Source organism: Miscanthus floridulus, chromosome 9 (assembly GCF_019320115.1).
Source record: "Miscanthus floridulus cultivar M001 chromosome 9, ASM1932011v1, whole genome shotgun sequence".
Classification (NCBI taxonomy): domain Eukaryota; kingdom Viridiplantae; phylum Streptophyta; class Magnoliopsida; order Poales; family Poaceae; genus Miscanthus; species Miscanthus floridulus.
In genome coordinates, this window is record NC_089588.1 from 28,450,956 (window position 1) to 28,466,854 (window position 15,899).

General features: G+C 45.1%; 1 protein-coding gene across 4 annotated transcripts in view; it reads right to left on the reverse strand.

Annotated features, from left to right (window-relative positions):
* Nucleotides 1-15,899, reverse strand: part of LOC136483582 (uncharacterized) — a 57,203-nt gene that overhangs the window by 14,945 nt on the left and 26,359 nt on the right. For all 4 annotated transcript variants that reach the window (XM_066480700.1, XM_066480701.1, XM_066480699.1 and 1 more), the window contains exons 9-11: nucleotides 15,721-15,811; nucleotides 15,341-15,407; nucleotides 4,206-4,291 (exon numbers count right to left, since the gene is read on the reverse strand). In XM_066480700.1, coding sequence (XP_066336797.1) covers nucleotides 4,206-4,291; nucleotides 15,341-15,407; nucleotides 15,721-15,811 — 244 coding nt within the window. The remainder of the gene's footprint in view (nucleotides 1-4,205; nucleotides 4,292-15,340; nucleotides 15,408-15,720; nucleotides 15,812-15,899) is intronic.

Sequence of the window (15,899 nt, forward strand, 5' to 3'; positions counted from 1 at the left end):
CCAATTGCAATCAGGGCTATAAAGCCAGACTTCCTAAAGATGGCCATCACCTGCATGTGCTACTTCTTTTCGAAGATTTCACAGAAGACGATTCGCAGGCAAGAGCTGAGTGACCTATATGAATTCATGGTGGAGACCCAGAGCCAGCTAGAGATGTGTTTACCTCCCGCTTTTTTGATATAATGGTACATCTCATGATTCACCTGGTTCATCAGATCGAGGCGCTAGGCCCTAGCTTCTTGCATGAAATATGGTCCTATGAGCGGTTCATGTCGGTTCTAAGTCGATACATGCATAACCGAACACACCCAGAGGGCTCCATGATAGAGGGTTACAATTCTGAAGAAGTCATCGAGTGCTGCCAAGAGTGGCTAAAAGTACAGAGAGGGATTGGTAATCCCAATTCTCATCTCAAGGGAAGGCTAGCTAGGAAGGGCACAAGTGGTAGGAAAGTGTTCCTCGATAATGATTACAGAGAGGTGAGTCAGGCGCATTACAGTGTCTTGCAGAGTATGGCAGTGATGCAACCGTATATTGATGAACACATGGCTATCATTATGGCCGAGAGGAATGTACCATCTTGTAGTAGGCATATGACAAACCACTGCATATACCACTGCATATACCATACATTGATGAACACATGGCTATCATATGACAAAGTTGAAGCCATGCCTCAAACAGTGGATATACGCAAGGAGTGTGGATTTATCCGGTAGTAGCCTCAAGTTTGCTAAGCCAGAGACCAGAGAGGTAGTATCAAAGATACTGAAACTTGCTGAAGACAAGGAGAAGGGCGCATTCAACCCTTTTAGAGAGAGGGATGAGCTTACCATTGCCTTGGGAAACCCCGAGCACACAGGACACACCAGGGGGCTAGGGAAGAGGATGTCCTAGAAGCACGGATTCGTAGAGGAGAGGCACATGTACAAGAAACATAGCAGAGACCGAGAGTCTAATCTTGAGCACCAAGTGAAGGTTCTAGTTGAAAAGATGTTGGTGGAGAAAGGACTGTCTACGATGGAGCCACAGACACTAATGGGGCCGTCTAGAGAACTGACGGTAGTTGGCAGCCCTCCGGATGTTCCCAGCAGTCAAGGTTCCAATGCAATCGGAACCTCCATCGATCGCATACGGGCGCCAACCAATTGCAAATTGGTGGTTCCGATGGGCAGGCAAAACATGATCATTAAGGTGGCAACGGGCATGGCACATCCTCCGAGCGGCACGTGGCACAATAGGGACATCCCGCAGGACTACACTCGGGTCGAGGTGCATACCGTGAAGCCTGAGTTCATGACTTGGAAGATAGAACACCCTACTCCCGAGGGGCTCGTGTTACTTGAAGACGTCATGAACCAGTTCATCCTCTGGCACAGACGGGACATTGTATTGATCGAGTCTTCGCCAACTCCGACTAAAGTTCATCCTCTGGAGTGACCCATTGAGGACCGGGAGGTATACTCACCGGCCCATGACCATGACCACCACACGCTAGAGACTTCACCTCATACCGAGCAAGGGCATGATGACATGCCACATCCTTCTCCACCTCGTACCGAGCATGGGCATGATGACATGCCACATCCTTCTCTAGCTCGTACCGAGCAAAGGCATGATGAGATGCAACATCCTTCTTAACAAGCACAGCCGATACATGAACAAGTGTCTCAAGAATAGCAATTGCCTCATGAACAGCCGATACATGAAAAACAAGTGGCCCCTGGAGCAGGTGATGCACAAGTTGACAAGGACGTGGCCGAATGGGAAGCTCGAAACAAAATCCCAATCAAGATAAGGCCATCGTATGTGTGCCTTAATGACATCTTGTCGGTGCACAAGTGGATGGCCCATGACTAGTTCAAGCCTAAGAACCAAGTAAAAGAATTCAAAGCACCAGCTTCTGAGGTGGGCACCACTAGCAAATTGCACAAAGGGTTTAACAAGTATCCAGCTGCTAATAACCTCAAATGGTCAAATGATTGCCCGGATAAATATGAAAAAGGCAAGAAGTTCCTACCAAACCGAGTCATAAAGTGCTTGCCACGTGGAATGAGAAAGTTCCACGATTGGTACTTGCGTGCTCAGATAACACACATTTAGAAATCTTACAAGCATGGATCCCTGCCGGCACATTTGGAGCCCCAGGTGGGCAAATTGCCGTTGAGTTTAAAGATATCCAGCATGCTTTCACCTCGGACGAATGGAAATGAATCTAATTCGCATGTGGTGCCTATAAGTCCTTGCCCTCTTGATATGATATGAATGTAATCTTTTGACTCTGTTGTAACTAACCCGCGCCATGATTTGTAGAATGCAAGCGGACTTTGTGAGAAAGAGGCCAGCTCTGAAACACGGGTATATAGACCCTTCACCTATAGCATCAACAAATTTTAATTACCCTAAAGAGTGGAAACTAGATTGCAAAGAACTAGGAGGTGGAAAGACACTTAAGGAGAAAGAGGACATCAGGAACAAGAAAATATTGGAAGAGTCCCTCAAGGTTGTGGCATACATTGTACTATGTTTTAAAAATCTCCAACAACATGATAATATATGGATACCATACCACTTCAAGTAAGTTCGACTGTATACTTAGCTTTGTTCAATATACTTTGTTCGATGCAAAAGAGCTTATGTGTTCCTTCTATGACTAAATTCATGCAGCGATCACTGGATTTGCATAGGCGTCTGGCTCTCCCATAGCATGGCATGGGTCTTTGATTCAGCGGATTTCCCAGTCGAGACATACAAAGACTTCATAGTGATTGTCAAGACGTATACATATCGACAATCCTCATTTTAGCTACTATGTTTGTATACATACTTGTAAGGTTCAATGTGGGATACTAACAAGTTGCATTTGCTAAAACCATTGGAACAGGGCATTTAGGCACTATGTCCAGGAACATAAGGGGAGGCATCATCCAAATAGGAAGGAAAAGTTGTATGTCAAAACTCTATGTGCGGTAAGTGTCATTTACTTTGGTACTCCATATATTAGGTGTCTGTCAATAGCATTACTTAATATCTCCATATGCAAAACACACAGTGCCCCAAGCAGAAGCCTGGGAGTCTACATTGTGGATACTACATATGTATTATGATGAGTACCATCGGTGGCTACAACAGAAACCCCAATCTGGTTAGTTTGAACCTCTTCGCTCGTAGTATGAAAAGTTCGTATATATTGTGATATAGTAAACCTAAACTTGTTCTCTTGTAGTTGGAGAAAGATAAAGACACGAGAAGGAACCCATACAAGGATGACGAGCTCTTAGAGATGGTCGGCGACCTTTGCAACTTCATAATGGACCAGATTGTGTACCATAAAGGCACTTACCATCATCTTCTTTACGACTTAGGTAGTAATCCTCTATACCCACACCTTCGTGAGACTGATAGGCTAGCCCTAGGCCGTTGATGACAATGTGGACTTGTGGTATGGTTTGGAGCAGACTTTGGAGTGGTTTGGACTTTGTTTTGCATGTGGACTTGTGGATTTCTTAATGGACTATGTTATAATGATGGACTTCATAATAGACTATGTTGTAATGATGGACTTTTGTGAATTATGACTTGTGATGATGTTCTAAATAATGGTCTTGTGTTTGTGGATGTATATATGTATATTTGTGGTGGTCAGATTCGAATTTGAATTATATATATATATATATATATATATATATATATATATATATATATATATATATATATATATATATATATATATATATATATATATATATGTGTGTGTGTGTGTGGGGGGGGGGGGTCAGATTTGAATTTGAATTATTTATTTTTTTGCTGGAAAATCCACTGTAGGGACGGTTCTTGATTGAACCGCTCTTACAAATACACACAGCAGGGGTGGCTGGTGATACAGCCGCCCTTACAGAAGTCCATTACAGGGGCGGCTGATATTACCAGCCACCCCTACAGAGGGCACTGTAGGGCGGCTGAAAACACCAGCCGCCCCTACAGAGGGCACTGCATGGGCGGTCAGGAAACCGCCCCTACAGAGGCACCCTCTGTAGGAACACCCTGGAAAGGGCGGCTGGCGCAACCACCCCTACAGAGGCTCTAGAGCCGCCCCTACAGTTAACTTTTAACTCTTGTTAATATATAATGGGTTAGTATTAAACATTGTCTAAAAAAATGCATCCGATTGGACTTTTGATATAGTGTGGTTGCCCGTTGGTTACCTCTTCCATGGTCTTAGACCAGAGCGATTTTCTTTTCAAATTCTTCACAGTATTCCTTTGGTTCTTCACTGAAATACATATTTGTTCTGCATATAATGTAAGATTAGTCATCCTTAAAGTAATGTCTTCTCAAGAAAGTAAAATAATATAATGCACAATTGCATGATGAGATTTGACAGTTAGTGGATATATAAGCTCTAATATGATTAAGCTGAAGTTAATTTTTTTATTATTCAACAATAATTGCTCACTATGTAAACTCACAGTAGTGACAAAACGAAAGCGGTGGGCTCTTGAGGCGCATCACCAATTAGTGACGGACGGCAACAAGGCACATCTATTATGTGACCCTTGAGTTGGGCCTGGAGAAAGGCCAACAAATTTTGGCAAGTAATAACAGCTGTCACTATTTATAATAATGAAGGTTGTCAACAAGACCTGTCACTTTATGCCCATTTAAATGTGATAGGTCTTCGTGCGCACCACAAAAGTGATGGGCATTATATTGTTTTTTGCATATCACTTTTATTTGAAGAAAAAACCATTTGTTTCCATTGTTTGCCCCTCACTTTTAACTCTTGTTAATATATAAGAGAACCTTATCAGCTCTCGCCTCTTCCATTTTGAAATGGTTTAAATCCTAGTCAACAAGTCAACATACCCTAATCATGCCCATGGGTTCCCTTTCACCACCATCGTGCTAGATCTACTCAACCTTTGACCTCCTCCATGACTAATGTTGATGAAGCCGATTTGCACATTTCAAGTTGGATCGACAATTCGACGTGGTGCTATCACTAGTCAATGCGATTGACTTTGGTTCTTCCTCTATAAATAAGGATGCTGAGATTGTACCTAGTATAAGTGTTCCATCTTCTGGTGTTACATTGGATTAGTTAAAATTGATGAGCACATACAATATGGCTTAATTGGATCAGTAGTAAAGATAGAGAGTCATCATCTAAGAAACTTGCTACAAGTTTATCGATAGCAAAACCTATGAATCCGATCCACCGTATGTCATGCTGTAAATTACTTTAGTAGCCAAATGGTTTTCCCACATAATGTAGCCCCACTGTTGAGTTGGTTGTCGTGCCAACATAATCTAAACCCATTTGAGCATACCTATGGCTCTAACTTTAGGAATTAATAAGCTTGACAATTCACTACAGGAAACCGGGACTTTGCCCAGTGCTCAAATCTTTGCCGAGTGTCAAATATCGGGCACTCGGCAAAGGCCACCTTTGCTGAGTGCCGCACTCGGCGAAACTTGGCACTCGGCAAATAGGGCTTTGCCGAGTGTCTGGCACTCGGCAAAATAAGGCACTCGGCAAAGCCAAACTTTGCCCAGTGCCAGACACTCGGCAAAGTTGGGCACTTGGCAAAGAGGCGCCCGGGGATAACGGTACCCAACGCCGTCCTCTTTGCCGAGTGCCTTCTGTTTGGCACTCGGCAAAATATTGGCTTTGCCGAGTGCCTAGGGCTAGCACTCGGCAAAATATTCACTTTGCCAAGTGCCAAACCTTGGCACTCGGCAAAATAATTTTTTTTTGTTTTTTGCCACCAACTTTTTTTCTTAGATTTGTATTTGTACCATGAACAACATGTTCAAATTTGGCACAATTTCATTGTTGTTTGCTATATTTCTTCACTTTATTTCGTTTTCTTGCAATTTTCTAGAAAATGTAGGTTTGAACTGCAGGTGCATCGAATAATAGTTTTGATCCATTCCAAAAATGTTATTCTTGTTTGTTAGTGTCACTTTATGCTAAATCTAGGAACTGTCTCCAAATTTCAATCAACGTGCTCACGGGCAACATCGTGAACTTGCGTGCGAGTGGTTATTTAATTCTATAAAATTCAAACGAAACCCGAAAATCATGAAACTTGGCGAGATGTTGTGATATCACATGCATATGCGGTGGTAAAAATTTGAAAACGTTTGGAGGACGTCATCATGTATGGTGTTCACAAACCAGGACATCATCACATGGTATGGATTCACGGCAAACTATACCCGCTGGATCCACCATGGTGAAGCCGATCGTATTAGAGAGGAGGTGGTGAGACAGCGTCTCGAGGATTATGATGGAGATGGTGGGGTAGCAGACTGGATGGATGACATTCAGCAGGCACGGTTCGGTGAAGGATTGGAGGAGAAGCTAGAGGAAAGCGCAAAGGCGTTCTATGATATGCTGTCTTCAGCGCAGAAGCCCTTGCACGAAAAGACAACGGTATTGCAGCTGGATGCAATTGGATGCATCATGGGGTTGAAGTCGCAGTTTAGCATGAGTCGGGACAACTTCGATGGTATGTTGGCAGTTTTTGGATCCCTTCTTCCGGAGGATCACATCCTGCCGAAGAACTTGTACGAGTCACAGAAACTTCTTCGTGCACTTAAGATGCCGTATGAGTAGATCCATGCTTGTCCGAATGGATGCATCCTTTTTAGGAAAGATCACGAGGGAGCAACGCACTATCCAAAGTGCAAATCCTCTAGGTACCTAGAGGTCGACACTAGTGATGGCAAGAAGGAACAGCTGAGTATCCCTACGAAGGTCCTACGGTACCTTCCTTTCATACCGAGGATCCAACGGCTGTACATGACAGAGGAGTCCGCGAAACAGATGACATGGCACAAAAATGGCAAAAGGTACAATCTGGACAAGATGGTACACCCATCGGATGGCGACGCCTGGACTCATTTCGATGGCATACATCGTGTTAAAGCTGAGGAGGCTCGCAATGTACGTGTAGCATTGGCAACAGATGGGTTCAACCCGTATGGATTGTCCGCAGCCCCATACACTTGTTGGCCCATGTTCGTGATACCCCTGAATCTCCCCCCAGTGTCATCTTTCAACCCAAGAATGTATTTTTGTCGTTGATAATTCCTGGACATCCGGGGAACAATATGGGTGTGTTCATAGAGCCTGTGTTCGATGATTTGATCGATGCTTGGGAAAAGGGGGTACTGACATACGACCGAGCTACAAAGAGAAACTTCACAATGCATGTGTGGTACCACTACTCCCTGCATGACTTCCTGGCGTATGGCCTATTCTACGGGTGGTGTGTTCACGGGAAGTTTCCATGCCCAATATGCAAGGCAGGTGTGAGGTTCACTTGGCTGAAGAGTGGTGGCAAGTTTTCTTCGTTCAACCAACATTGTCAGTTCCTCCCCCTTGACCATCCATTCAGACGAGACATCAAGAACTTCATGAAAGGTGTTGAAGTCACCGATCCTGCACCTCAGATGATGACCGCTGCCGAGATCCGCGCTAAGATAGAGTCTCTCAAAGTTGATAAAGAGAAAGGTCATTTTGATGGATATGGTCAGTACCACATGTGGACTCATAAATCGGGCTTGACTAGGCTTCCCTATTTCAATGATCTTCTTCTTTCACACAACATTGATTTAATGCACACAGAGAAGAATATCACCGAGGCGCTTTGGGGAACACTCATGGACACAGAAAAGTCAAAGGACAATGTTAAGGCAAGAGTGGACCTGGCAGCACTGTGCGATAGACCAAAGCAAGTGATGAAGACTCCCGCGCCTAGCAAGAAATGGAAAAGGACTTCGGTCGATTTCATTTTGAAGAAGGACCAAAGGAGGGAAGTATGTCAGTGGGTTCAGTCGTTAATGTTCCCTGATGGGTATGCGGCGAATCTGAGGAGGGGAGTGAACATGTCCACTTGTCGAGTGTTAGGGATGAAGAGTCATGACTTCCACATATGGATTGAGCGGCTCCTTCTAGCGATGACCAGAGGTTTCGTCCCCGAGCATGTGTGGCGCGTCTTGGCAGAGTTGAGCTATTTCTTCCGCCAGCTTTGTGCCAAGGAGCTATCTCGGGCCGTGATTGATGACTTAGAGAAAGTGGCACCTGTGTTGCTCTATAAGATGGAGAAGATCTTCCCACATGGCTTCTTCCTCTCAATGCAGCATCTGATTTTGCACCTGCCTCACGAGGCACGAATGGGGGGGCCTGTGCAAGCCTATTGGTGCTATCAAATCGAGAGATGTCTAAAGGTTCTTTAGAAAAAGTGTAGAAATAAAGCCAGAATTGAGGCATCCATGGCAGAGGCATTCATTCTTGAGGAGGTGTCAAACTTCACAACATCATACTATAAGGATAGCCTTCCCAGCGTGCACAATCCAATCCCTCGTTACAACACCGACGAGAGGTCATCAAATCTCAGCCTTTTCAAAGGTCAACTTGGCAGGGCAAGCGCTTCGAGCACCAAGACCTTGCGGAATGATGAGTGGCGCACTATCATGTTGTATGTGTTGTTGAACCTTGACGAAGTGAACCCTTATGTGCAGTAAGTTCTCAATGAGCTTGTTACATATGCCGTCACTATCATCTATCTATCCAACCCCCTTGTCTCTTGCTTTTTCAGGGAATTTCTGAATACATACTGGACAGGAAATAGGGATCCTTCCCCTCAAGAACAAGATAGTCTTCTCAAAGATGGTGTGCCCGATTTCATTTCATGGTTCGAAAAGAAGGCACCATCCAATTTACATCGTTCCATCTATGACATCCCACTTTGCTCCTACGAGCGAGTAATGATCTATCCGCCCTCACCTTATAGGCACGCATGGATGCGGAAATGGATGAAGAGTTGAAATAGGTTGTCAAAGGCTTCCCCTATAGGGTCAAGTCATTCACCGTATATGATGTGAATGGCTATCGCTTCCACACAAGAAGCCACGAGTTCAGTTGGCCCAATCAAAAAACCACGAATACTGGAGTTCGTACGCCCGGCACCGATGACCACGACTACTATGGCATAGTCGAAGAAATATACGAGCTCAACTTTGAGCTTCACGGAGGTCATAAGCCAGTCATATTCAAATGCCATTGGTTCGATCCCAATGTCTCGAGAAGAGCCCCTGAGATTGGACAAGTTGAAATTCGACAAGATTCCCTCTATCAAGGAGACGATGTCTATATTGTGGCTCAACAGGCCACGCAAGTTTATTATCTTCCATGGGCATGCCAAAAAGATCCCACTCTTGAGGGTTGGTACCTTGCGCAGTTGGTATCACCGCATGGCAAAGTGCCTGTCCCAAACGATGAGGATTACAACTTTGACCCAAACACATATACAGGGGAGTTCTATCAACCCGAGGGGCTAGATGGCATGTTTCACATAGACATGTTTTCGTTGATGGGCATGGAAGTAGACAATGACATTGATGAGGATGATGGAGATGAGGACGATGGAGAAGAGGTGCAAAATGCCAAAGACTTAGCACTGCTTGAGCGATTATGGTTTGGCGTTGCCATTGATGACAACGATGGAGATGAGGCGGAAATGTTAGACAATATTGCTAGTGATGACGACACTTATGATCCGGCCGCTGCCGATCCTGAAGATTATTTCTAATTCATGTAATACTATATTATTATTATTTTCTAGTTATGTTTCGTTCATTTTGCATCTCTATATTTATCTATATTGTGCTAACTGGTTTACTCTTTGTATTTGCGGGCACTCGACAAAATGCCGGGCGGAAGGTGGACCTGGACCTGCAACTCGCTCTACGCGAGGATGACTCAGGAGGCGGAGGCGGAGGCGGAGGCGAGGAGCCGTCCGGCCCACCGCCCCCATGGCCGTTCGAGGAGGGCGATGCAGTCGTCTGCCGTCCCCCCGCCCGAGGAGGACCAGACGATGACCACTGACGACGAGGACCAGCAGCTGGCCCCCCAGACAGGAGGGGGTGACACTTCCTCTAGGGGGTGGTGGGGGTGACACTTCCTCTGGGGGGGTGGCGGGGGTTCCACTTCGAGCACCTCATCGGCACCGTACTTGCGCGGGTCCTCGCAGCTCCCGACGCGGCCGATCCCGTTTCAGAGGAGGCCGGTGATTCATCCTAAGGGCGACAAGTAAGTATTCGTTCATTTTGCATCTCTTCTTGTTCATATGCTAAAAACCGAACTGCAGACTAACAATTCTTCTTACTGACTCCTGTAGGAACTAGGAACTTGTGTCCAGGGGCGATCATCGGTAGTGCAATGGATCCTCGGCGGCCTGATCCGCCTGCTCTACCCTGGTTTGGTCACCCACGCCCAGGTTGAGTCGCCTCCCTAGACGTGGGACCACTTCAACTCCGCCATGGACGCCGTGTACGGCACCGTACAGGAGCGGATCAGGCATGAGTTCTGGGTGAGTCTACATCACACTACATTGCTCAATACTATGAAATCATTAGACGTTCTTGAAATAATGAAAGGACACATGATGTCTGTATGCAGGACTTCTTCACGTTGGAGGAGGGGCATGACCCCGCCTGGGTGACGAAGGTGCAGGACAGGGCATGCAGGGGCCGAGTCACGGACCTGTACTACGAGGCGAGGCTGCAGTGCCACATCAACCACTCGTGCAACGTCCTTGGTCGGTACCTGGGGAAGAGCGAGGCCAGGACCATGACACTCACCAGGGAGCAGTACCTCGTAGTAAGTTATAAAACATTGTTACTGACTCATTCCATGAAGAATAGGTAGCCTTCATTTTATATTCTAACATTTCTAATACTTGATGGCATGCAGATGTGTCCTTCTTGGTGCACCACCCATAGAGACTGTTGGGCGGCCATCGTGGACAAGTGGGTCTCCGATGAGTGGAGGGAGAGGCACGCCCTCCGTCGAGAGTGCCGCCTGCAGATGGGTGGGCCGGCACACCACCAAGGCAACCGGCCCCTCAGTTCGTATGCCCAGGCCTGGGTACACGCTACGCACTTATTTATTTATTTGTTCTAACTCTCAATTCTCATTACTTCTAATCGTCTTTGTGTTTTCTTCGCAGTCCCAGTTGCATGATGGCTAGGAATGCAACGAGTTCATGGTGTACGCCATGGCACACAAGGGCAAGGCGACAGCCCCGGACACCGTCTACAACCCGGAGGACGGGCCCGAGGCATACAGCAACACGAGCGTCCACAGCAAGCTCACCGACTACGCCTCGTCGGCCCACGAGCGGCATGGGGAGGACTTCGACCCCACCACCCAGCCCCTTGATACTGACCTCGTGATGAGGCTCGGAGGAGGGAAGCAGCACGGCCGGTACTGGATGGCCTCCAACATGGTCGACTCGACCTCTGTGCCCAACCTCGTCTAGATCCGAGCACAGAGCACGAGCTCCTCCATCCCCATTCGACCTCGGTAGGCGAGCACACTGCAGCAGATGGTGGCACTCCAGGTTAGTTCTATTTCATTCGCCGTTCATTACTTTTACACATGTTCCTTGCATTTGCATTGTTTAAACGTTGGTGATTGAATATTGTAGGCCACTGTGGAGAGGATGGAGGCCGAGAGGGTCGAGAGGGAGAGGGAGAGGGCCCAGAGGGAGGCCGAGAGGGCCGAGTGGGAGGTCCTGAGGGCCCAGAGGGCGGCCGAGGCGCAGAGGATGCAGGACATGTTCTCATTCAAGTCAAGCCTCGGCACCACTCTCCTGGGTGTGGTGGTGCCCCAATCGCTGCTCGCTCCAGTTGTGCCTCCTACTCCTCTGGCTCTAGGCACTCTGGTGAGTATATATATATGGTTGATCAAGTCCTTTAGCTTGTGTAGATACTAATGAATTCAATTCTCCTTTGTGCAACAGTCGTCGGGTTCGAACCCGACTCCTTCGCCTCAGCACACACACCCCGACTGGACAGGTCCACCACCGCACGGAGGTGCCCCTTCAGGCTCCCATTGGGATCAGTGGCAGTAGGTGGTGCCCCTTCATGTTTCATTGACTTTTCTTGATCTAGGACTTGTGTTGGATGAAGACTTCTTAGATGTTGTCATGGATTTGCACATTGGATGTGCGTGTGATGGATTATGCAGGAGGATGTGCTTGTGATGGATGTTGGATGTGCTTGTGATGTTTTATGGATGTATGTGATGGATTATGTATGCGTTTTGTGTGATGCTAAATGCCTATGTGCTGTCTCATGTATTATATATGAGTTTTGCGTGTTTGCTTTCGAAGGAAAGCAACAAACAAAAAAAATTGCAAATTTCCCAGCTTTGCCGAGTGCCAACACTAGGCAAAGAAGTCTTTGCCGAGTGCCAGGGGTGTGGCACTCGGCAAAGCTGGAAAAAAATGCTGCAAAATAGCCACTTCCCCAGTTTTGCCGAGTGCCACAGCCTGGCACTCGGCAAAGAGGTCAATTTTGCCGAGTGCCAGATGGTACCACTCGGCAAAGACTATTTTTAAAAAGATTTTTTAAAAAAAATGGTTTCTTTGCCGAGTGCTGAGCCCTGGCTCTCGGCAAAAATTCAAATTTTGCCGAGTGCCAGTCCCTAGGCACTCAGCAAAGCCGGCGTCAAATGTTGACGGCAGTTATTTTTTTGCCGAGTGCGGGCTTGGCACTCGGTAAAGACTTTGCCGAGTGTCGATTTTTGGCACTCGGCAAAGAAATTTTTGCCGATAAAATCTTTGCCGAGAGACCTTTGCCGAGTGCGGCACTCGGCAAAGCCTTTGCCGAGTGCTTGGCTGGCTTTGCCGAGTGCCCCCAGCACTCGGCAAAGAGGGCATCTGCAGTTGTGATTTGTGCCTCAATATACTTCTATATCATATGATCCACCTCCAATACCACCAGAAGGTACATGCATGTTTTCCAATGAGTCCAATACCTGAAAGGTTGTGGGAGTAGTACCGACAGCTTTGGACAAACAAGTCCAAATCGGTGTACCTAGTTTCTAAAATTGGAGCACTAGTTTTCCTAGCATCATATCAGTGCTACTCAAGAAATGGCCCCAGCTTCTACATAGGATAATACTTCATGTTCATGGGACCGAGAGCTTGCTAAGGGCCTGTTTGGGATTAATCCACCAACTCCACCATAGAGCAGCTTCAAAAAAAAATTAGAGTTTCTGGAGTACCCCTTTAGGTGCTTCACGAGCTCCACCCTTTTTCTAGAGAATAGCTGGTGGAGTTGTTTCTGTTTGGCTAGTGAAGTTGAGAGCGGAGCTAAAAAAAATGAAGCGGAGCAGTCCCAAACAGTCCCTAAGCATAAAAAGAGTTGAACCACTTTGCTATTAAGGTGAATCTAGACTCTTTTTGGCTAGCTAAACAAAATGATTTGTCCTTGTTGATTATTATAATTTGATGATGGACAATATTGATGAAGTTACCGAAGCACTAGTTGAAGACTTTAAAGGAAACTAAGAAAGATAAAGCGAAGTTGCCAGAGTATAAAATAATGAAGTAAAGCTCAAGACAATTTTACCTCTTAGAACAAAATATAATAAGTTTCCTAGTTTGGTATCCAAGTTAGGAAGGTTTGTACAAGGTGGCAAAGATTCATATATGATGGAGACATTATAATATAAGCATTTTCCTAGAGCTCTCAATGGACAATAAGTGTTTCAAAAGGTATTATCCTAGTGTATGTCATAACGCATCGATCCTTATGGATGATAATGTGAATATCGCCATTAGAACAAAATTGGACCAATAAAGCATGTCGATCATCATCCTTAGATGCTATTGATCTAGCTAGATATTTTTTGGTATGCAAGCTTTACCAGAAATAGGGGCGATGTGTTATATGTCAAAAGTGACATACTTGTTCAAATCCGGTGGACCGGATTCAGAAACTAGATGGTCTAGTTTCTGCTGAATCTTCGCAAAAGCTGTATTAGGCATGATTTCACTTGCATTAGACTTTTCATTAGAGCAAGGCCTCCCCACCCTATAAATACGAAGGGCATGGACAATTAAGGGGATCCAAAACTGATTAAAAAAACTCGAATACAATTACTATTTTTTGCCTCTCCAAACCATAATACCCTTTTCCAACCCTAATTTTGTCCCCGGGCTCTTCGTCTCTACAGTGAAGAGTTCTTGCTGACCCTATAGAATAACTCTAGGTTCACCTTCCATGCTGGGGTTCCTTCTGGGCAGGTGTTTGTAAGGTTTCACAATTTTCTAGGGAAAACCAGAGGATCCAGCTTCTAAAACCAAGTGATCCGGTTTCTGCAGGTGGTGCCGTGGCTTCATTGTTTTGTGATATATGCACTCTAGCACTGTGTGTATGATCATGTTTTGCACACTGCATAAACTTGATCCACTTCATCAACTAGCTTCAGATCAAGATGTTCAAAGATTGGCACTGGTCACTCTCTGTGGTATATCGCTATGGCTTCTTTACAGATCATTCCTATGATTCCAATACTGATTGTGGTTTGTAATGTGCATGTTAGCGAACAAAGCATGTTCCGTACAAGTAGTACTGGTCAAATGTTTTTGTTCACTTATGTCAATATGGGAATGGGCTGACCCGGCCCTGTGGCCTCAAGGCCAATTTTAGGGGCCATGAGTCGACCCATTTCCCTATATGCTATGGCCTCGATGGCCCATTGGGTAGTATGGGTTGACCCAAATATTTTTCTACAATCATAAACCATGAATACTATCAACACTTTTAGAAAAGATAAGATACAAGATTAAAAAATATCATAATAATATATTAAGATTATTAGCAATGCATCAAATTAAATAAGTTTGCAAGTGAACCATGATTTTAATTTTATCAATTTTCACTTCCAAAATATTGATATTCCTCACTGTACTTCCAAGCACAGACAATCTTACACAAGTTATGACCAATCGTATTTATTTGAAAAAATGAAGAACGCCAATAAATGAAAGAAAAAGATTATTAATATGACAAGTGGGTTGACCCATGGTACCCATTGGGTCAATAGGTTCCGGCTCTATTGACCCATTTTGGAATTTAGGGACAGCCCCGATGACCCATTGGCCCTATTTTTGTGGGTCGGGTCAACTATCCAATGGGTCGACCCGACCCATTCCCATCCATACACTTATGTCATGTTATTTTGTACAATTCTGGATAAAAGTAAACCAAAAAATGCCCCTATTTCCAACACTCTCTTTCCATCTCTGATGTACTATTGCGCCACCAGCTACTAGAGAGCCAACCTCCACCTCTGGCCTTGAATATTACTAAGAAGTTTTACTCTAATGAGAAAGCGTGGCAGCAAGCAGTATTCGGTGGCACTTGCCAGTTCAGCCGTGGGAGAGTATATTAGAGCTCCATATGCTTTAGTTTGTTGTTATATACTCCGTATATGACAATATATTTAGTAGAAACTTGGGTATGAAGCACATACCGCCCACAATTGGATCTTCCAGTTGCATGTAAAGTTTGTCCAGTGCAAACATTTCTTGATACAGTTCCTGCATAAAGGAAAAATTAACATACAAAAGATCCCTACTCTTTAGTGTGCAGAGAAATTTTGCTCATTTCGTTCTTGCCACTACATTACGTCATCAGGGGTATGATAAATAAGAGATATTTCAAAGATGATGTCTTTTTCATTCTTCCAGTCAGAGTGCCACAAAAGGCAGCAAAAATGACAAACAACAAAATGAGCAACATTTCAGTGGCACATGCAAAGAGTGGGGGACGACTTAGTAGCAAAAGAATTGTTTTATTATACACCATGACAACATTGGTACGGCTATGCAAAGAAGCAATTAAACAACTGACCGAAGTGCGCTGCGCAAGCTTTATCAGATAGTGAATGTCGGAAACCACTGTTTCTTCCAAGTTTTCCCCAGGAATCAGTTCAGACTCTAATCTATTCGTTAACAATAATAGAATGCATAAGAATACAGAATACACAGTATAAGGTGTTCTGAAGCCATGGACTCAGTATAAATTTATCA